Source organism: Pipistrellus kuhlii, unplaced genomic scaffold (assembly GCF_014108245.1).
Source record: "Pipistrellus kuhlii isolate mPipKuh1 unplaced genomic scaffold, mPipKuh1.p scaffold_m20_p_1, whole genome shotgun sequence".
In the NCBI taxonomy this organism is placed as follows: domain Eukaryota; kingdom Metazoa; phylum Chordata; class Mammalia; order Chiroptera; family Vespertilionidae; genus Pipistrellus; species Pipistrellus kuhlii.
The window spans coordinates 45,323,480-45,345,271 of NW_023425404.1; the positions used below are offsets into that span (position 1 = coordinate 45,323,480).

General features: G+C 44.3%; 1 protein-coding gene across 1 annotated transcript in view; it reads left to right on the top strand.

The window, feature by feature from the left end:
* The first annotated feature begins 327 nt into the window (after positions 1-327).
* The window catches only part of USP50 (ubiquitin specific peptidase 50), a 29,511-nt gene continuing 8,046 nt past the window's right edge, over positions 328-21,792 (top strand). Inside the window, exons 1-6 of the mRNA XM_045582584.1 lie at positions 328-422; positions 3,023-3,217; positions 3,428-3,623; positions 6,296-6,505; positions 7,894-8,036; positions 11,422-11,554. Coding sequence (XP_045438540.1) covers positions 370-422; positions 3,023-3,217; positions 3,428-3,623; positions 6,296-6,505; positions 7,894-8,036; positions 11,422-11,554 — 930 coding nt within the window. The 5' untranslated portion in view covers positions 328-369. The remainder of the gene's footprint in view (positions 423-3,022; positions 3,218-3,427; positions 3,624-6,295; positions 6,506-7,893; positions 8,037-11,421; positions 11,555-21,792) is intronic.

Genomic DNA, 21,792 nt, shown 5'->3' on the forward strand with positions numbered 1-21,792 from the left:
CGAGCACTTGCTTACTAAACCTGCACAAGAGAACCTGAGTGATGGAGGAGTGGACGTTATCGATTTAGTCCATTCTTTGAAAAGAAATCTGCTACAAAGTGTTTAAGCAACCAAGGAACAGAAGTAGCTCATGGCAACGTGTTAGAATATTGAAGATGAGCAGAAAGGATTGTGATGCATAGAAAATCCAAGCTGGAATGTAGCTGGAGTGCAGATAAAACCCAGGCTGCAGCTACCGAGAGGTGGGGGGAGGGCCACAGAGCTTATTACAGACAAAAGGAGCCAAGGTCACAGCGGGGAGAAATGAAGTTAAAGGGACCAGAAGCAGCTCCTGAATGGCAGTGAGGAGTCCGGCGCGGTTCCACTACCATGACTTCGCAGCGGCCTTCGCCCGCGGACGACTTCGGCATCTACTACGTCCTGTGAGCCTCGGCCCCCGGCTCTCCCAGCCCCACTGGGGGCGGGTGGGAGGGGTTCCCCCAGACCTTGCCCACTGGAGGCCCCCGGAAAAGGGAAGGTGCTATTTAATATGTAGAGAGGAGACATTCCCGGAGGGTGACACCGGTAAATAGAAGTGAAACGACCCTCCATGTAACAGTGAGCCCTTCAGACCCGCAGGGCGGTGTGTGTGTGTGTGTGTGTGTGTGTGTGTGTGTGTGTGTGTGTGTGTATGTGTGTGATCTCATGGAGACCCCATTTAATGCCGCAGATAGAAAGACATCTCATGAAGGACAAAGATGCCGGGCTGCCTGGCGCAATAGCCACTTACGGAAGGAAGCTGTGGAGGGAGGAGGACTCCCCAGGAGCCCGGAGGGTTCCCGCCCCGGGGCAGGCCTGGCGGACCCACCTGAACGCTTTTGTTCTAGAGCTCACTGTCAGGGACGTCCTAGATCAGTCACTTCTGTAAAAAGATCTTGGGTTACCTCCTACTCGCTATGCAATCTGTGTACATGCCTGCATCGTGTAATCTAATCCTCACTACCAACCTCCAAGGCCGGTAGAGTGCTCCTGTCTCATAGATGAGAAACCGGCACGAGTCCCAGATCCTGTAACTGGTATGTGGCAAGTCAGGGTGTAAACCAAGCTATTTTTCTCATAAAGTCTATATGCGTACTCTCTTTCCCTCTATATATGTGTGTGTGTTTTTCTATGTCTATGTATACATCTATTCTATATAATAAAAGCCTAGGTGGTCCTCGTGCCCCTGTGGGATGCCCTCATGTCATCACAAGATGACTGTCACAAGATGGCCAGCAGGGGAGGCCAGCTGGGGGCGATCAGGCTGGCAGGTAGGTGAGCAATTAGGAGCCATCAGTCCTGGATTGTGAGAGGGATGTCCCATCCCAGGGACCAGGCCTAAATAGGCAGTCAGACATTCTCTGAGAGGCCCCAGATTGGAGAGGTGCAGGTAGGGCTGAAAGACACCCACTCCATGCACGAATTTCATGCACTGGTCCTCTAGTGTATAATATGCGCGTAATATATATATGTGTGTGTGTGCTTTCAGTACATGTACATAATGTGCTCTCAGTATGTATATCTATATTTGTGTACACACACCCAACTATTAATATCCTATATAATAAAATTTGCTAATATTCAAATTGTTCCCTCCACTGGGAGTTCAACTAGGGGGTGGAGTCAGCTGGCCAACTACCCGCAGCCCCTCCCCCTGGCCAGCTGGCCCCATGGGCCCCAATCGGGATGAACCAGCCAGACCTCACTCACGCACAAATTCATGCACCAGGCCTCAAGTATAATATATAAGTCAAAATAACTCTTGACAGAAGGTAGGTAGGTAGGTAGGAAAACATTCCTTCTCTCTGCATACCACTGCACACCCCTTAATATATTGCCATAGGCAATGACTAAGCCACTGAAACATAGTACATCATCTATCACACAGGATTTAAAAATAACTGTACGTACTCCATAGAACTGTTGTTAGAATTAAGGGGGAAAATACATGTTAAGTACTCATTATAGCGCCAAGCTTAATTCACGATGGCTATTGCTATTGTTAACTATCTATTATTATTATGAATAATAATAGTTAAATTTCTTGCCCAACAAGAAGGGAAGTGCTTTGGTATTTAGAGAGAAAGTCTGTGTTTTTAGCCAAGAAATTCTAGAACTCTGAAAGGTCTGGCCCCTTGGTCTTAGGAAGAAACTTTATCTCAGCTCACTTGGCTGCAGGCCCCGCTCGGGGAGCTCTGGGTTAAGTAATGCAGTTTTAGACTCCACGCTCCAATACTCTGTCCGGTGGGGGAGTCTCACTAAGAACTCCCTGCTTGGTGGAATCTGGTTAAAAACTCTTCTGGCCTGGCCGGGTGGCTCGGTCGGTTGGAGCATCATCCTGTACAACAAGAGGTTGCATCCCCTGATCAGGGCATACAAGAGGCCCCAGATGGATGTTTCTCTCTCTCCTCAGTGTTTTCTCTCTCTGCTGTCCTCTCTCTCTAAAACCAATAAACATATCCCCGTGTGAGGATAAAAATAAAAATAAAAGAACTCCCTGTGTCATGAATTTGAAAGACTTACTGTCATTTTTACATATTTTTGAATTATTTAAAAAAATCTTTATTGTTGCCCTAACCAGTTTGGCTCAGTGGATAGAGCGTCGGCTTGCAGACCGAAAGGTCCCAGGTTTGATTCTGGTCAAGGGCATGTACCTTGGTTGCGGGCACATCTCCAGGGGTGGGGTGTGCAGGAGGCAGCTGATGGATGTTTTTCTCTCGTCAATGTTTCTAACTCTCTATCCCTCTCCCTTCCTCTCTATAAAAAAAAATCAATAAAATATATTAAATGCACCTATTTAAAAAAATCTTTATTGTTAAAAGTATTACATACTAGATCCCCCTTTTCCCTCATCGACCCCCTCCAGCCGCCCTCCCCCTTCACCCCCACCCAAGCCCTCACCATCCCCATGTCTGCGTCCATGGGTCATGCATAGGTGCATACAAGGTCTTTGGGTGAGTCTTCTCTTCCCTCAAAACGCTTCTCTCTTTCCTCGTGGCCCCAGCGCCGAGTGTGCAGACCACTGCCCCGCCTCCCCGGTGCCCAGGGCCGGCGGGAACCAGCCGCACTGCCAGGGCGTGACGGGCCTGCGGAACCTGGGCAACACGTGCTACATGAACGCCATCCTGCAGTGCCTCTGCAGCATCTCTCCGCTGGTGGAGTACTTCCTCTCCGGGAAGTACATCACGGCTCTGCACAAGTAAGACACGTGTTCCCCGCAGCCCGGCCCTGCCCGCTCCCCAAGGCCAGGAACCCCGGCAACCCTGCTCAGACACCAGTCTGGGGTGAGGCAGTGGGAGGGTGGACCGGGAAGGGAAGGAAGCTTCGTGTTGGGTCCGAGGGCCACATGCTGAGTGTTCGGAGCCCTCTTTCCTGAGCTCAGCCAGAAACGCCCCTCCCGCCCCCCCAGGGACTGCAGCAAAGTGGCCCCCGCTTTTGCCTACGTGATGACGGACATGTGGCTGGGGGACTCGGACTGTGTCTCCCCAGAAATACTCCGGTCCGCTCTTGGCAACCTCTATCCGGCCTTCATGAAAAAGACACAGCAAGACGCCCAGGAGTTCTTGATTTACATCCTGAATGAGCTTCACGAATCTCTGAAAAAGGTGCGTAGAATGAATGGCCTTGACAGAGGATAGACCTTCAGCTCCAGCCGCACCTCTCTTTTTTTTTTTTTAATCAATCTTTATTGTTCATATTGTTACAAAGGTTCCTCATTTCTTCCCCCCTCCACCAGGTTCCCACCCCACCCTCCGCCCCCTCCCCATCCCCCATTGTCCTCATCCATAGGTGCAGTTTATGTTCAGTCTCTTCCTCCCTCCCTTTCCCCGATAGTAAATCCCTTTTCAGATAATAAATCAGTTACTTAGCATTTTCTCATATCAATAATACCACCACATGCCCAATGATACATTTCACACAAAAGACATTTCCAAATAGGTCAACCAGCCTCATCCAGGCCCCACCCAAGGCACTCACAGATCAACACCCCAGTCCTATACTAACTCAACACATCCAGATCTAAGCCTTCATCACTTGATTCAGCAGACCCTCAAGTTCCCACAAAAGTTTCCAGCCATGTCTGAGAGGCAGCCGTGGGGCAGGGGCAGGCGAGGAGCAAGCTGTTCCGGGCCTGGCTGCTTCGGGCCTGGCCTCTGTTGCTCTGGTTCGTTCCACAACCAGCTGCTCCGGGTCTGGTCACTGCCGCTCCCGACCTAGTTGCTCTGGACCTGGCTGCTGCTGCTCCGGGCCTGGCCGCACCCGACCCGGCTGCTCTGGGCCCGGCTGCTCCAGGCCCGGCCGCTCCGGGCCTGGCCGCTCCCAGCCTGGCAGCCGCTGCTCCGTCCAGCCGCAACTTTCATGTTTCATTCCCTCGTCTGTTCGGTCAGTTATCGCTGCTCTGTGCCCAGCACAGACGGGCTTCAGGTGAGCGTGTGTGGGGTCTGTGCTTCTATAACCTAGCCGGCCGTCAGAGCCACCGGGAAGAGGCCAGGACCCAGCCTCCAGGCCTCGCTCCAGGGCTGCGGGCTCACTGTCTGCCTGGTGCTCTGGGAAAACTCCCCGGGTATTGCCAGGGATCAAACGGTGTGGGAACCACTCACTCTGTTCCCTTTGCCAATCACCTCCGCAGGGAAAATCACATTTTTTAAAATAAAAAATATGATTCCTCCTGAGTTATAACATACAGAACTTTACAGCTTAACATAAGTGTTCTTGGTAACAACAAACTCAAGAAGCTGTGGACCATAACGCTTCATCTCCATGCCAAACACATCCAACCCGAATCCCCCGTTCCATTAGGACATTCAATAAACCATGAAATTGCCACTTCCTACGACTCACTGCCTTCAGCCTTGACTGGAGACCCACAGCCCCCGAAGATGTGTCCTTGAGGTCAGGCGGTGTCCTTGTGTCCGCTTACCCCATCGCTGGCTCAGGAAGTGCTCGGCGTGAAGGACCACAGCAGAGCTATGGGTCCTTCTCATCGGCAGCCCCGATCCCATTGCTCCTTTTCACTCCTTATCAAATATTCACGGCTGCCCTTCTCCTAGCCAGAGGGAGGGTGGTGGTCAGTGAAAGCACCTGGGTTCTCACTGTCAGCCAGGCGGAAATAAGCAACACTCTGGTTCCCAAGACCAAAGCTGGAATTAGAGACACGAATCGCCTCCCTGTCAGGGGAGCAGGCCTGGGCAGCAGGCGTGATCCCGGAAGGAAGCCCACGTGGAGCCCTGAGCAGCTCCCAGCAGAGCAGTCACTAATCTATAATATTAAAAGCATAGTATGCTAATTAGACCTGACATCCTTTCGGCTGACCTTCCTGATGAAGCCAGGGCTGGGAGGGAAGCCTGGGTCCCAGGTGCCTGCTGGCGGCCAGAGAGAAGCCGACGCCAGCAGCCGGGGGAAGGAAGCCCTGCTCTCGCACAGATTTCATGCACCGGGCCTCTAGTACTGTACTCACTGTGTGGTGCCCGGTGGTATGGGAAATATCAGGTGGGTCACTCTGTAAAATATATGATTGATCATTGAACTGTACCCCTGAAACTAATACAACATAACTGACTGTACACTATAATTGAAAAAAAAAAGTTTTAATTAAGAAATAAAAATAATTTAAAAAAATATATATTTTATTGATTTTGTACAGAGAGGAAGGGAGAGAGATAGAGTCAGAAATATCGATGAGAGAGAGTCATCGATCAGCTGCCTCTTGCACACCCCCCACTGGGGATATGCCCCCAACCAAGGTACATGCCCTTGACCGGAATCGAACCTGGGTCCCTTCAGTCCCCAAGCTGACGCTCTATCCATTGAGCCAAACCGGTCTCAGCAAGAAATAAAAATAATTTTAAAAAATAAAGTATTTTCTAACAAAAAGAGAAGTGCTGGGGAACATAACCTGAAGGACTGGCAGAGAGACCAATTCCTTGATTTCACCTCCAGATCAGCTGCCATGACTGAAAGCTCGTTTGGAACTTACCTAGAAACTCTTCCCGGGAGAAACTGCCTCCCGGGCCGGCCCTCTGTCGCGTTAGCATGAGGCTGTGAGCTTCTGGGGCCTCGGCCGTGGGTGTCACCGGGTTAGGGTACCGTTCCCCAGCGTCTCCAAGGAGGGATCGGAAGTCACACACACTGCACGCTCTTACAAGTTCTCCCTCTGTGTGTTGTCTGAATCCGCAACGCGGTTTCTGGAAGCAGTGTATCGTTCTGACAGAAAAAGCCACGTCATTCTATTAAGCCCTTTTTGATGCCCAGTCCCTGGTTTCCGTTCCTTGCTCAGTGCCACCGGAGGAGAGCCTGCGAGGCGGGGTCGGTGCCGCGATGCTGCCGGAAGGCGGTCGCCAGCGAGAGCTCCATCGTCACCCGGCTGTTCGAGGGGCAGCTCAACTACAGCATCATGTGCCTCAAGTGTGAGAACTGCACCTACAGGAACGAAGTCTTCACCGCGCTCCCCCTCCCCATCCCCTCCGAGTACGACTGCTCTCTCCAGGTGGGCTCTCACCCCGCTCCCCTGCTGCTCTGGTTCCACCCGGCCCTGGCTTCTCTCGGGCCTGTTTCCGGTATTTTCTAGTATGAGAGGGGCCGCTTCATAACTGGAAGAGAAAACTGGAAGCCATGATGGTAACATTTTATAGAAAAGCGACGGTAAAAGTGCAAAAATAAACAAAAAATAAATAAATAAATAAATAAATAAATAAATAAATAAATATCATGGCCTTTCCTTACCTCAAAGGTCTGTAGGTCCATTTTGGAAACTAGATATAAAAGATTCTGATGTAGTCTTGAGCTCTTATATATTATTTATTTATTTATATTTAAAATATATTTTTATTGATTTTAGAGAGGAAGGGAGAGGGAGAGAGATAGAAACATCAGTGATGAGAGAGAATCATTGATCAGCTGCCTCCTGCAAGCCCCCCACTGGGAATCGAGCCTGCAACCCTGGCCTTTGCCCTTGACAGGAATCAAACCCAGGCGCTTTCAGTCCGCAGGCTGATGCTCTACCCACTGAACCAAACCGGTTAGGGTGAGCAGTTATATTTTTAGACAAAAGTTGTGAGGTGTGTTGGGAAAATAGAATGGAAACTAGTGCTAGTTTACTCCTTGAATTTTCTTCACCATAACACCAAAAGCTCATGTAGCAGAGGGTGTGGGGGTAGAAGGCAGGGGACAGCTTGGAGGCGGGAGCAGTGCGTCTCCTCACAGGATGATACACATTTACCAGAACTGGAGAACAGAATCCCACTACTTATTCAGAACGGGACTTGTTCGCAGACCAAATGGCTAAAGATGGCTGGACACGAATCCCAAAGACTCTAAATGAGGTGCCGGTGTGTCTCCTGAAAGCAGAATCTGCCCCCCTCCTCCTTAGGTTAACGGTTTGCAGAGCTGAGGGTGCCTGGCCACACTGAGGACCTCTCCCAGGCAGGGATCTCATTCTCTCCGTTCTGCTGGCTTTATTAGGGGTCACCTCAAAACCCCGAGACATGGCCATGATTCAGTCACCAGGTCAAAACACCGAGATGTGGTCATTGTCCGATCATCTCGTCACATTGTCTGATCATCTCGTCACTTTGGTGATGAGATGAATAATGTAAAACAGCTGGAAATGTCACCGATAATATTCTGAAGTAAACATGCTGACTCAGAGATTAGATCCGAATGGGCGCGGGGACCCATTTCAGTGACGGAGGTGAGCAGGAAGCACCCCCTTTGCAGGGAGACGTGACCTCCCCCTCATATGTGCAGCTTGTGACGCTGGCTCGTCCTGGGCCTGCTGGCGCGGAGGGCGGCAGCGCGGGTTCCATCCGCAGAGCTCTGCGCCGGCTGCAGTGCGGACAGTGCGTTGCCGTGGATCCAGCCTTTCTTCCTCCGCAGGACTGTCTCCAGTGCTTTTTCCAACAAGACACGCTGACCTGGAACAACCAGCTTCACTGCTCCTTTTGTGAAACTAAGCAAGAAGCAGCTGTGAGGGCCAGCATTTCCAAAGCACCGAAAATAATGATCTTTCACTTGAAAAGGTATGGATTTTGACATTTTTGTGAGCATATTTTTTTAACATATATTTTTATTAATTTCAGAGAGGATGGGAAAGGGAGAGAGAGATAGAAACATCAACGACGAGGGAGAACCATTGATTAGCTGCCCCCTGCACGCCCCCTACTGGGGATCGAGCCCGAAACCTGGACAATGTGCCTGGGACACTTCAGTCCGCAAGCGACTTCTATTTATTGAGCCACACCAGCTAGGGCGAGCACACTTTTTGAACTGCTTTATTAAGATAGAATTCAACACCATGCAATACATCCACTTAAAGCTACAACTAAATGGTATCCAATATATCACACTGATTTTTTAAATTTTGTGGTAAAACATATATAACATAAAATTCACCATTTGAGACTGTGTTAAGTGTGTACTTCATTGGCATTAATTACATCTTTGTTGTCCAACTGAATAATGCCCAAGTGTCATAAACCCCAAAGACTACCAGGGAGCCGAATCCGATGCAATTGCAGAAAGCCTGTATTTATTTCGGACTAGTCCGAGCTCGGTCCCACTTATAGGGCATGGCAGGAGAGAGCAAGAATTTAACATAGCGATGGGTTTTATAGGAGGGGGTGGTGCCACTACCTTGGCTGACCTGATTGGTTGGGTTAGGGCTAGGGTCCAGTTACCAGGGGCTGGCCCCGCCCCGCCCTGCCCTCTCACCCCACCCTGCCCTCTCACAACAATCACCACTATTTCCAAAACATTTTCGTCACTCCAAACAGAAACTCTGTTCTCATTAAGCAGTAACTCCCCATTCCTCACCGCCCTGACCCCAGGTAACCTCTCATCCACTTTCTGGGTCTATAATCCCCCTATTTTAGGTGCTTCATGTAAGTGGAATCATACAACATTCACCTTTTCTGCTGGCCTCTTTCACTTAGCATCATGTTTTCAAGGTTCACCCATGTGTGCCAGAAGTTCGTTCCTTTTTATGGCTGAATAGTATCCCACTGAATGTAGGCCAGATTTTGTTTATCTGTTTTTCCATTGATGGACATTTGGCATTCACTTTGAGCGCTTAAAAAATAAATTCCCATGACAAATTCTGATTCCACAGGTCTGAGGCAGAGTCTAAGCATCCCTATTTTAATTTTTAGATCCCCCCACCAAATTTTATTTTAAAACTTTTGAATCTACAAAGAAGTCGGAACTATATCATGTATACCCATATACCCTAAAATGTGCATTAGTTGGTGACACTTTGCAGCATTTCCTTTCTCTTTTCTGTCTCTCTTTCCTCCCTCCCCCCATTCCATTTTATTAATGGATCCGTCTGAAGTAAGATGCATCACCATGGCACTTCATGCTTCCATACTCCACCACGTATCACCTGAGAATAAGGACATTCTCCTGCATAATCACCGTTATCACGCTTAAGAGATGTGACAATAATTTTATATCACCAAAGATACAGTCTGTACCTAACTTCCCCCACCCCCAAAATGTCTTTTATAACTTTTTTCAAATCTAGGATCCAATCCAGGGTCCTACATTGCATTTGGCTGTCTCTTTCCATCTAGAACAATCTTTCCCCCTTTGTATATATCTGAACTTTTTTTTTCTTTCTTTCTTATATTGAGCCTTTGAAGAGCCCATTGTTTAGATTGTGTCTCGTTCTGGATTTAGTTAATTGTTTCCTCATGCTTAGATTCAAGTTTCATTTAAAAAAAATATATTTGTATTGATTTCAGAGAGGAAGGGAGATGGATAGAGAGATAGAAACATCAATGATGAGAGAGAATCATTGATCAGCTGCCTCCCACAGCCCCACTGGGGATTGAACCCAAAACCCGGGCATGTACTGGGACTTCCTGGTTCCTAGGTGGACACTCAACCACTGAGCCATACCAGCTGGGCCAGGCTAAATTTTTATTGTATTGTATTTTTTTTTTCCTTTAGCAAGAATCTGGCATAGATGATGTTGTGTGCTTATCACTTTGCATCAGGAGGCACATCATGAAAGTCTCTCTCACTATTAGTACTGTTAGGTTCGATCCCTTAGGTGAGGTGTTGACTGCAAGATCTTCCATTTAAAGCTATAGTTTCTGCTCTGTAATTGGTATTACCCTGGACCTATGGACACTTAAACCTAATGTGCTCCATATCCGTTACTATCACCGTTCTTCTCGATGTTCAAATTGTTTAAAATGGACCAGTGAGAGCCGCTGCAAGCTTTTGCTACCTCATGATTAGCTCATTTAGTTTTAATAAAATATAATTACAGGCACAAAATTCATCCTTGTTAGATGCACAGCTCTATGAATTTTTAAAAATGCACAGTCATGTAACCATCCATCAACATATGGACTATCTCTATGACCCCCAAAAGTTTTCTCATGCTTCTTTATAATCCATCCCCTCTCAGCCCTTGGAAATTTCTGATCTGATTTGTATCCTTATAGTTTTGCTTTTTCCAGAATGCCCTATGTTATACTATATGCAGCCTTTGAGTTTGGCTTCTTTTACTTAGTACAATGTTTCTGAGATTAATTCCTGGTGTGGTGTGGGGTGGTGTAGTATTTTGATTGCTGTGAAGTAGTCACTTTTATGAAAGTGCCACATTCATCAGTTGATGAACACTTGGGTTGTGTCCAGTGTGAGGCAGATGTGGATACAGCTGTTAGCAAACATTGGAATATGGATTTTCATGTGGATATAACTTTTCATTTCTTTTCAGATGATCCCTAGGCATAGGATTGCTGGGTCATATGGTCCCTTCGTTTTTGCAAACAAGGTTTTTTTGCTTTCAGGCATAAGCCTACCATAGGCTCATCCAGGAATTGCCCTGCCCTAGACCTAAATCAGCCATTTTCCCAAAATGAACCTACTTTTTAAGGAGCTCCAGGGTGGTTCTGCGATGGACTCAGCTTTGGGAACTGCTGATCCATACGGCAAATAGAGAATGTGGCAAGCGTTTCACAAAATGTCATCTTAGTAAGGAGATGTTGAAACCTCAGAGCTGGAAAGCAGGACACTGCCCAGACCACGTGTGCTGACATCCAGAAGAGGGAAACTGAGGCAGCTTGGCTAGCGTGAGTGCACCAGCCGCTCCGCAGTGAAGTCTCCAGGCTGCCAGCGTGGTTCCTGCGCCCGCTGCCCCTGGACTGACTCCACACCGTCTCAGGTCCTGACTGGAGCTGTTGGCCCTCTCCAGTCTCAGTGCTGACAAGGCCTGTGGGTGCAGAGCTCCTAAATACACGCAGATGAGAAAAACTTGTGTGTACACATCTGCTCCAAACAATCTTTTTATGAAATTGCTTTGAACTGTACTTAGAATTGGTCAAGCTAGGGGGACTTCCTTCAGGAGTGCTTCACAAACTCACTTTTCGTCGCACACATTTATTATCGCTCCAGGTTTGACATTCTGGGCACAACGAAAAGGAAACTGAGAACCGATATTCATTACCCACTCACTAACTTGGACCTTACTCCTTACATTTGTCCAGTTTTCCGGAAACATCCTAAATATAACCTCTGTGCAGTGGTGGTGAGTAAAATACAACTATTTAAAATGATACAAATTTAAAGAAAACTGTAGAATTATCTGCTTAAATGCCTACTCCTTCTATCTTTCCCTGACTTCTCCTATATGTTGCTTTTTAAAACAAAGTGTAGAGCCTGGAAACTCTCTGCATTGATCCTGAGCAGTAGAGCAGTGAAGGAATAAAATGCCCTGGTCGCTACCTTTTCATTCCCCCCACTCAGTGGCTATTTCAGATCTAGAGACGTTTGCAGATTGTGCTCTGGGGACAGTAGAAGAGTAACTGTGAGCCCCTCTATGGCCAAAGCCCCCAAACACTAGGCACACAATAGTCACAGACTCGTTGCCTGTATACATCCAGACCTATATACAACCCTCAGAAGCCCCCTTGGGCTGTGTCAACTCTTATCATTGAGGATTCCCTAGAGGAAAGAAAGCATGGGGTATCTTCAGACCAAATCATCTATAGTGTAGAGAGTAGTTAATAACAGCAGTAGCCATCATGTATTGAGCCTGGCATTATGTTAACACCTATTTCCCCATGTAATTATTTCAACAATTCTATGGAGTACGTGCAATTATTTTTAAAGCCTGTGTGTTACAGATGGGATACCATGTGGTTTAGTCATTAGCCATGGCAATATTTAAGGGATGTGCAGTGGTAAGTAGAGAGAAGGAATGTTAACCTACGTACCTACCATCTATCAATAATTATTTGGATTTATATGTCATATATTAGGAGTGAGTATGTGGGCCAAGGCCGAATAGATCAGTTGGTGAGAGCATTGTCCTGATACACCAAGGTTGCAGGTTTGATCCATGGTAAGGGTGCATACAGGAGTCAACCAATGAATGCATAAATAGGTGAAACAACAAATTGATGTTTCTCTTTTTCTCTTTTCTTTCTCAAATAAATAAAATTTTAAAAAGTAGGTGTGTATACATACATACATATATATGGCACATATATATACATTGAGATCATAATATATACACATACTATATACATATATTAAAAGCACATATACACGTGTATATAATATCTATATATCTATATATATAAAAGCCTAAGCGACCTTTACAACAGAATGACTGGTTGCTATGACACACACTGAGCAGGCAGGCAGGCGAGTGGTTAGGAGTGAGCAGGCAGGTGAGCAGTTAAGAGGGCATGGTCCTGGATTATGAGAGGAATGTCTGACTGTTGGGTGTCCGACTGTGGGGATTAGGCCTAAACTGGTAGCCAGACATCCCCCGAGGGGTCCCAGATTGCAAGAGGGTGCAGGCAGGGCTAAGGGAACTCTGCCCCCTCCCCCGTGCATGAATTTCATGCACCAGGCCTCCAAAAAAGCTTGGTTTTACCTTAACAGTTTTAAAAATTATTCTTAAAAGTGTCCATTGTTTACATTTTCAATTTTTTTTGGCAAATGTCAGTTTTTTCTTTCCAATTATTACATCTCTTGTTTCTTTTTCTTGTCCTGCTTCTCTGGTTAGGACACCCAGTATGTGTAAAATATTGTGTTACTCCCTTCTAGACTGCAGTTTCTGCTGAAAAATCTTTTGATAGTCTTAGGTGGGGGGGGGGGTGTTGGGGAGGCTTTGTAGTGACAAGTTGTTTTCCTCTTGCTGCTTTTAAGATCCTCTCATTGTCTTTCATTTTTGACTTTTAAAATATAATGTGTTTCAGCGTGGGTCTCTGGGTTCATTTTATTTGGAACTTTCTGGGCTTCCTATATCTTTTTAAATAAAATTTTTATATTTTAATGTCTATTTCCTTTCTCAAGTTAGGGAAGTTTTTAGCCACTATTTCTTCAAATAAGTTTTCTTCCCCTTTCTCTCCCTTTTGGGACCCCTATAATACAAATGTTAGCCCTCTTAATGTTGTCCCTTATGTCCCTTAAGCTATTGCTATTCTTTTAAAATTATTATTATTATTTTTTTTTTTTTTCCGCCTCTGATGGGGACAGTTCCATTGTCATCCTTGAGTTCACTGATTCTTTCATTTCTAGTCTGCTGAAGCCTCCTAGTGTATCTTCCAGTTGAGTTTTGAACTTTTGCTCCATGACTTCTCTTTGGTACTATCTTGTTTTTCCCCTTGTTGTTGAAGTAGTTCTGTGTTCATCTGTTCCTTTCCCGAGTTTGGTGACCATTACTTTGAACTTTTTATCAGGTAAATTACTTATCTCCATTTCATTAAGGTTTTCCCCTGAGTTTTTATTTTGTTCTTTCATTTGAAGCCTATTCCTTTGTTCCTTCATTTTACTTGACTCTGTGATGGTTTCTATATGTTAGATAAAGCAGCCTCCTCTTAGCCCTGGCTGGGTAGCTCATATCAACAGGACTAATGTCTTTTGAGAGCCAAATTTTTAAAACTTAAACTTCTTCTAATGCCACTTTTCAAAATAGACTCGCCCAGGCCATGGTATTCTGTGGAAGAGCCACACTCAAGGGGCAAAAAAGCCGCATGTGGCTTGCGAGCCGCAGTTTGCTGACCACGGGTCTAGAGTGTTGACCAAAAAACCCAAGCTCCCCTTGACCCCTAGAGCCAGGCAATCAAGAGGAATACCCTGTCCGGGCAGCAGCCCAAAACACCAGGGCACCAGATACATGCAGCAGCTCTCCTGGGGCGCTACTGGCACTCCAGAGCATGGCCCGGGGAGAGTGGAAAGACAGCGCCTCCCTCTGAGTCCCCAGAAAAGATGACACCAGCCACAGATGTGTCTTTGGTGAGGAGCCTGTCCCTCGGCAGCTATGATAATAAGCTAATGGCGCGCTTCCCACAGAAAGAGCTCCTGATCTGTGGCTTCTTGCTGTGCGTTGGTGGTGGCGGCAGTTTAAGGACGTTTTCTCTCTTGATTCAAGTACTGTGGGACCCACAGGTATAAGCCCCCAGGAGCACCAGAGCCAGGCAAGGTAGAGGGGCTCCCTGGCAGCAGCTGCAGAAATGATAAGCTCCTTTCTGGCAGATGCTGGCCCAGGGCGAGCGCGATGGTTTCCACCTGCACACGCTCCCGGAAAGCACCTACCAGGCCCCACGTTGTGTGCCAAACAGGAGCCGCCCTCAGGCTTACTTAAGCTCCTGGAATCAAACTGGCCTCCCTCCTGGAAAGACTGACTTACAACAAAGGAGTCCAGCAAACGGAAGAGGAGCCTGCTGGATGGAAAAAGATAGTTGCAAATCACACATCCGATAGGGTTTATTAACAATGGAGAAAGGGAAGTCTCTTCAATAAATGGTGCTGGGAAAAAATGGACAGCCACATGCAAAGGAATGCAATAGACCTCCATGTTACACTACCCACAAAATTAACTCAAAGTGGATTAAAGACTTGAACATAAGCCCTGAAACAATAAAATACATAGAAGAAAACATAGGCAGCTGCTAGACACCAGTCTTACTAGTAGTGATGTTTTTGTGGATTAGACTATATCAGCAAGGGAAACAAAAGCAAACAAACAAACAGAAAGTGGTACCACATCAAACTAAAAAACTTCTGCACAGCCCTAGCTGGTTTGGCTCAGTGGGCAGATCATCGGCCTGCGGACTGAAGGGTCCCAGGTTCAGTTCCTATCAAGGGAACATGCTGGGTTGTGGGCTCGATCCCCAGAAGGGAGCATGTAGGAAGCAGCCAATGATTTTCTTTCATCATTGATGTTTCTCTCTTCCTCTCCCTCGCCCTTTCTCTCTGAAATCAATCAAAATATATAAAATAAATAAATAAATAAAAAATAAGTAAATAATGAATAAATAAAAAGCTTCTGCCCAGCAAGGGAAAAGGCAACCCATTGGATGGGAAAAGATAGTTGCAAATCAGACATCTAATAGGGGTTAATATACAAAATATACTAGTATACAGAAGTCATACAACACAACAACAACAACAAAGCCAACCTGATTTTAAAATGGGCAAAGGAGCCCTGGCTGGGAGCACAGTGGTTAGAGCATTGGCCCAGGCCTGACAGCCTCAGGTTTGATTCCATTCCAGGGTACATACCTCAGTTTCAGGCTCAACCTCTGGTCCTGGTCAGGGCTCTTGCAGGAGGCAACCAATTGATTTGTCTCTCTCATATCGATGTTTATCTCTCTCTGTGTGTGTGTCTCTCCCCCTCTCTTCCACTCTCTCTAAAAATCAATGGGGAAAAAAATCCTTGGGTGAGGTTTAACAACAACAACAAAAATGGGCAGGGGATGTGAACAGATACTTTCCCAAAGGAGTTGTACCTGTGGCCAACTGGCACACACAAAGGTCTTCAACACCAGGGAAATGCAAGTTAAAACCACATTGGGATATCACCTCACCTCTATTCAAACGGCTATCATCAGCCTGTGCATGGTTGGCTCAGTGGATAGAGCATCTGACTGTGGACTGGAAGGTCCCGGGTTCGATTCCAATCAAGGGCACATGCTCCAGGTGTGGGCTCATATCCAGTGGGGTTTGTGCAGGAGGCAGCAGATCAATGATTCTCTCTCATCATCGATGTTTCTATCTCTCTCCCTTTCCCTTCCTCTCTGAAACCAATAGAAATATATACTTTTTAAAAACGGCTATCATCAAAAAGACAAGAACTAACAAGCAACGAATAAGATGCAGAGAAAAGGGAGCCCTCTGTGCACTATTGTTGGGAATGTAAATTACAGCTACTATGAAGCAGTGTGCACATTCCCTTAAAAATAAAGAATAAGCCCAAACCGGTTTGGCTCAGTGGATAGAGCGTCGGCCTGCGGACTGAAAGGTCCCAGGTTCGATTCTGATCAAGGGCATGTAAGTTGGTTGTGGCCACATCCCCAGTAGGGGGCGTGCAGGAGGCAGCTGATCGATGTTTCTCTCTCATCGATCTTTCTATCTCTCTCCCTTCCTCTCTGTAAAAAAAAAAATAAAAAAAAATCAAATATGGACAAATATGTGATACCTTAATCAATAAAGAAGTTTTTAAAAAGAATAAAACTACCATATGATTGAGTTATTCCACTTCTGGAATACGAACCACTAATTCAAAAAGATATCACATCCCTGTTTCCACTGAAGCATTATTTGCAATAGCCAAGTTATGAAAATAACCCGAGAGTCTGGTTACCAGAGGGGAAAAGTTGCTGGAGGGGAGGTAGCAATGAGCAAAATTGTATGGAGACAGATGGAAACTAGACTTTTGGTAGCAGGATGTAGTGTATACACATGTCAAATGATGATGTTGAAAAATAACTAACTAAAGCCCTAGCCGGTTTGGCTCAGTGGATAGGCATTGGCCTGCAGACCAAAGGGTCTCGGGTTCCATTCTAGTCAGGAGCACACATCTTGGTTTGTAGGCTCCTCCCCCACCTGGGCCCTGGTGGGGCTCATGCAGGAGGCAACCAATCGATGTGTTTCTCTCACATCAATGTTTCTCTCTGTCTTTCCCTCTCTCTTCCATTCTCCCTGAAAATCAATGAAAAAAAACCTCGGGTGAGGGTTAACAAAAGATTAAAAAATAAAATAGGTAATGTTGCACACCTGAAACTTGTTAAAAGATATTATAAATCAACGTTGCCTCAATAAAACAACTCCCATCTCCGGTCTGGGAGATGCCAGCGCTCTGGGGCATGGCAGAAGGAGGGCCTGGTATGGCAGGGGAGCAGGGAACTTCTCCCCCTCCCCCCCATGCTGGCGCTAGCGTGAGGCCCAGGGAAAACATGAAGGTGGTGCTGCCTGCAGGCGCTTCGACATAACTGTGCTATAGTAGACGCTTGCTCCTCAGGCCAATGCTTTAAAGTAGCAAGAACCTAAAGCAGTCATAGTGTAGCTCAAATAATTTAAAATGTAAAAGTAGCAAGTGACCACATTCTCATAAGGTCAGCCGCCTGCATGCTGAGCTCGGGTGTGTGTGTGTGTGTGTGTGTGTGTGTGTGTGTGTGTGTGTGAGAGAGAGAGAGAGTCGGGGCAGGTGAGTGCTCTTGCTGTCTGTGAATCTCAGGAATGTGAAGTCAGCCCTGTTGGTTTTTCTGTGTCTCTTGGGGGGAGGTGACTTCAGGGTTCTCTAAGTCACCATACAGAGTATCCTTTTTTCCTTGATTTTAAATGGAATAATTAAGAGTGATGCTTGGCCGGGACCGGTTTGGCTCAGTGGATAGAGCGTTGGCCTGCGGACTGAAAGGTCCCAGGTTCGATTCCAGTCAAGGGCATGTACCTTGGTTGCGGGCACATCCCCAGTAGGGGGCGTGCAAGAGGCAGCTGATCGATGATTCTCTCTCATTGATGTTTCTAACTCTCTCTTCCTCTCTGTGAAAAATCAATAAAATATTAAAAAAAAAAAACACAAAAACAGTGATGCTTGCTGTAGCTTCCAATAGCTACACTTCATCAGGTTATACATACTTCCTTCTACTTTGGTTTTGCTAACCGTTTTTGTGCGTTTTGTAAAGGTATTAACTTCTATTAAATCCTTTTTCCACAATAATATAGATTCTACGGCTCTCTTGAATCCTTTTTAATCTGTTTACACGGTCAATTACATTGATAGATTTTTAACATTTTTATTACTCTTGCATTGCTGGGATAAATACAATTTGGTCATTGTTCTCTTCAGTATATTTTGGTGGATTTGGTTGGCTGTATTTTAATATTTTTGCATGTCTTCTTGGAGGAGAGTGATCTTTGTTTCCTTCCTTGAATTGTCTTTGTCTGGTTTGGGATTATACTGAACTCAAGAGATAAAGGAGCTTTCCCCACCTCTTCTACACCAACCTGAGAAGTTTCTCACCCAAACCTACCTGGGCCTGCTGTTCCCTCTGAGGGAAGATTTGAACTGTAGGCTGACCTCGTTTCACTGCCCTTTGCTTTATTGTGCTTCACTGGTGTGTTTTTTGTTGTTGTTGTTTTCTTACAAATTGGAGGCAAGACCCTCCTCCACCAGCAGAAAATATTATGGCTTGCTTTGCTGGGAGACGTGCTTTATTGTGGGGGTCTGAAACCAAACCCACAAGATCTCTGAGGTATACCTGTGCCGATGCAATTACTTTAATATTTGTAAGTCTATTTCAGCTTTTTATTTTCTTCTTCCATCAGTTTTGGTAAGTTATAATTTCCTGGATATTTCTCGGTTTATCAAAGTTTTCAGTTTGCTGGCAAAACTTTTTTCAGGTATTGAAATGTTTTTAATTTTCTGCTAGATCTTAAATTCTTTTCCCACAATAATATAGATTTTTTTTTTTATTGTAGGTAAAACACCTATGTCATTTCTGATTTTATCTACTTAACCATTCATTGCCTGGTCTCTTTTTTAAAATCAATTATTAATGTTTCTTACATAGTTAAGTCTTTTCGAGGACTAAATTGTCTTTTTGATCTTTCTTATTACCTCGTTATTTTCTGCTTAATTAGCCCTTATTATCTCTTTCTCTCTACGTTCTTTAGTTTGATTATATTTTAATTTGGATGCTTAGTTCATTAACATTCAGCCTGTGTTTTAGATATAAGCATTAAAAACGATAAATGTGTGCTCTAGGAATGATTTTCACTGCCTACCACCTTTGAAATTATAAAACATCTCAAGCATACATAAAATAGAGCGAACAGTATCCACCAACCAGCTTTACAGATGAGCTGTCAACTCAGCTATAATACCCACCCTAGGCCCTCTCTACATATATTATTGTAAAGACAATCACTGTATCCCATAGTTTTGTTTTTAAAAAAATATATATTTTATTGATTTTACACAGAGAGGAATTGAGAGGGACAGAGAGTTAGAAACGTCGATGAGAGAGAAACATTGACCAGCTGCCTCTTGCACACCCCCCACTGGGGATGTGCCCGCAACCAAGGTACATGCCCCTGACCGGAATCGAACCCGGGACCTTTCAGTCCGCAGGCCGACGCTCTATCCACTGAGCCAAACCGGTCCCGGCTGTATCCCATGTTTTGATAGAGTATTTGCTATAAAAAGTTACCTCGGGGTATTTCTTCTTAATTTCTAAAAGTATAGGAATGTGGAGGGGGGATAACTTTTTGTATTGACTACTAGTATTATTGTATTGTGTTCTAAGATTATGACCCATTTAAATTCTTTTACATTTGTTGAGACTTGTGTATTTATTAGAAACTAGATTGAAGGTAAGCGTCTGTTGTTCAAAACCATCTCTATACTATTTTTTCCCCATTTGTTTGACTAATTTATAGTTGAAAGAAATGTGTTGAAATATTTTTCCTGATTTTAAAGGGAATAATCAAGAATGATGTTTGCTGTAAATTTTTAGTAGCTATACTTTATCAGGTTATGGATACTTCTAGTTTGCTAACAGTTTTTGTGCATGTTTGTAAAAGTGTTTAATTTTATTAAAAAATTTTTTTCGAGATGCTATGACTCTCCTGAATCTTTTAAAATATGTTAGTGTGGTTAATTACATTTACAGATTTTCTAATTTTACTATTGCCTTACTGGGATGAATACAATTTGGTCATTACTTATTATCTTTATATATAATATATATATTACAGCATAGAAAAAGTGTACACCATTATGATGGTAGACTCGTCAAAATATCCTTAAAGTTGTATTTTACAACAAATTTTTAAACAAACCTATACGTTTAAACTGCATAGCAGTTTAGAATTATAAACTTTTTGCTGTATTACACCTTTTTTATTATAAAGTGACTATCATTTATTTATAATGCCTTTTGTGTTGAAGTAGATTTTAATTGATGTTTAGCTTCTCTAGCTTTCTTTTAGTAGTATCTACTACCTATGGCATCCTTTCTATTCCTTTAAATTCAACCTTTTTGAGTTCTGAATGATAGTGTAGAACTGGATTTAAGAAATCCTGTCAATCTCTGTCTAATAAGTTTAATACATTTCCATATATTTCAATTTGTAATAAATTTGATTTGTTTCTGTTGTTGTGCTTTCACTTAATCTGATTACTCATTTCCTCCTTTTTTTCTTGCCTCCTACTAAATCAATATTTTAAGTTTATTTTCCTTTTACAGCTTTCAAGGTTACACATTTTATTTAGATTATTTTGCAATTAAATCACTTTCATACTTGACCTAAAGCCTTAAGATCACATTTTCTCCTCTCACACAAATGGAAGGATCTTAGAGCACTGTAATTCTGATGACATAACTACTATTGTCTTTTTTCTCCATGTAATTTATTCTTTGTTTTTTTTAAAAAAAATTTTATTGATTAAGGTATCACATATTTGTCCTCATTCCCATCTTCATTCAACCCCTCCCCACGCAGGTCCCCACCTCCCTTTTGTCCCTGACCACTGGTTGGGCTCATATGCTTGCACACAAGTCCTTTGGTTGATCTCTCTCCTTTATTTCCACCCTCCCCTATAATTTATTCTTTTTTAAAATATATATATATATATTATTGATTTTTTTACAGATAGGAAGGGAGAGGGATAGAAAGTCAGAAACATTGATGAGAGAGAAACACTGATCAGCTGCCTCTTGCACACCCCCTACTGGGGATGTGCCCGCAACCAAGGCACATGCCTTTGACAGGAATCGAATCTGGGACCCTTGAGTCCGCAGCCCGATGCTCTATCCACTGAGCCAAACCAATTTATTCTTTTTAATTAATTAAATTTATTGGGTTGACACTGCTTGTTAAGATTATATAATGGTTTCAAGTGTGCAATTCTATGATATATAATTTGTACATTGCATTGTGTGCCCACCACCCAAAGTCAAATCATCTTTCATCAGCATATGTCTGACCCCCTTTATCTTTTACCACCCACCCACTTCCCTCTGGTAACCACCATACTGTTGTCTATGAGTTTTTGTCTGTTTCTCTTCTTTATTTGTTGCTTTCAGTTTTATATTCCACATATGAGTGAATCATATGGTTCTTAACTTTTTCTGTCTGACTCATTACCCTATTCTCAAGGCTCATGTTGTTGCAAATGGCAGTATTTAATCTTTTCTTATGGCTGAGTAGTATTCCATTGTGTTTACACAGGTGGGCAAAAGTAGGTTTACAGTTCGGCGTACACAAAACAGAACTTATTCTTGTCTTATTATTTATTAATGATTGTATTATATATTTGTGTTATTGGTCTTATTGTTGTTGTTATTTTGTATCCTTACTTATGATTTACCCTTTAGGTAATGATAGCTGGTAATTTAATCTACTTTTGCCCACCCCTGTATATGCCACATCTTCTATATCCAATCATCTGTCAAAGGATTCTTCAGTTGTTTCCATTTCTTGGCCATATTGAATAATGCTGCAGTGAACACAGGAGTGCATGTATCT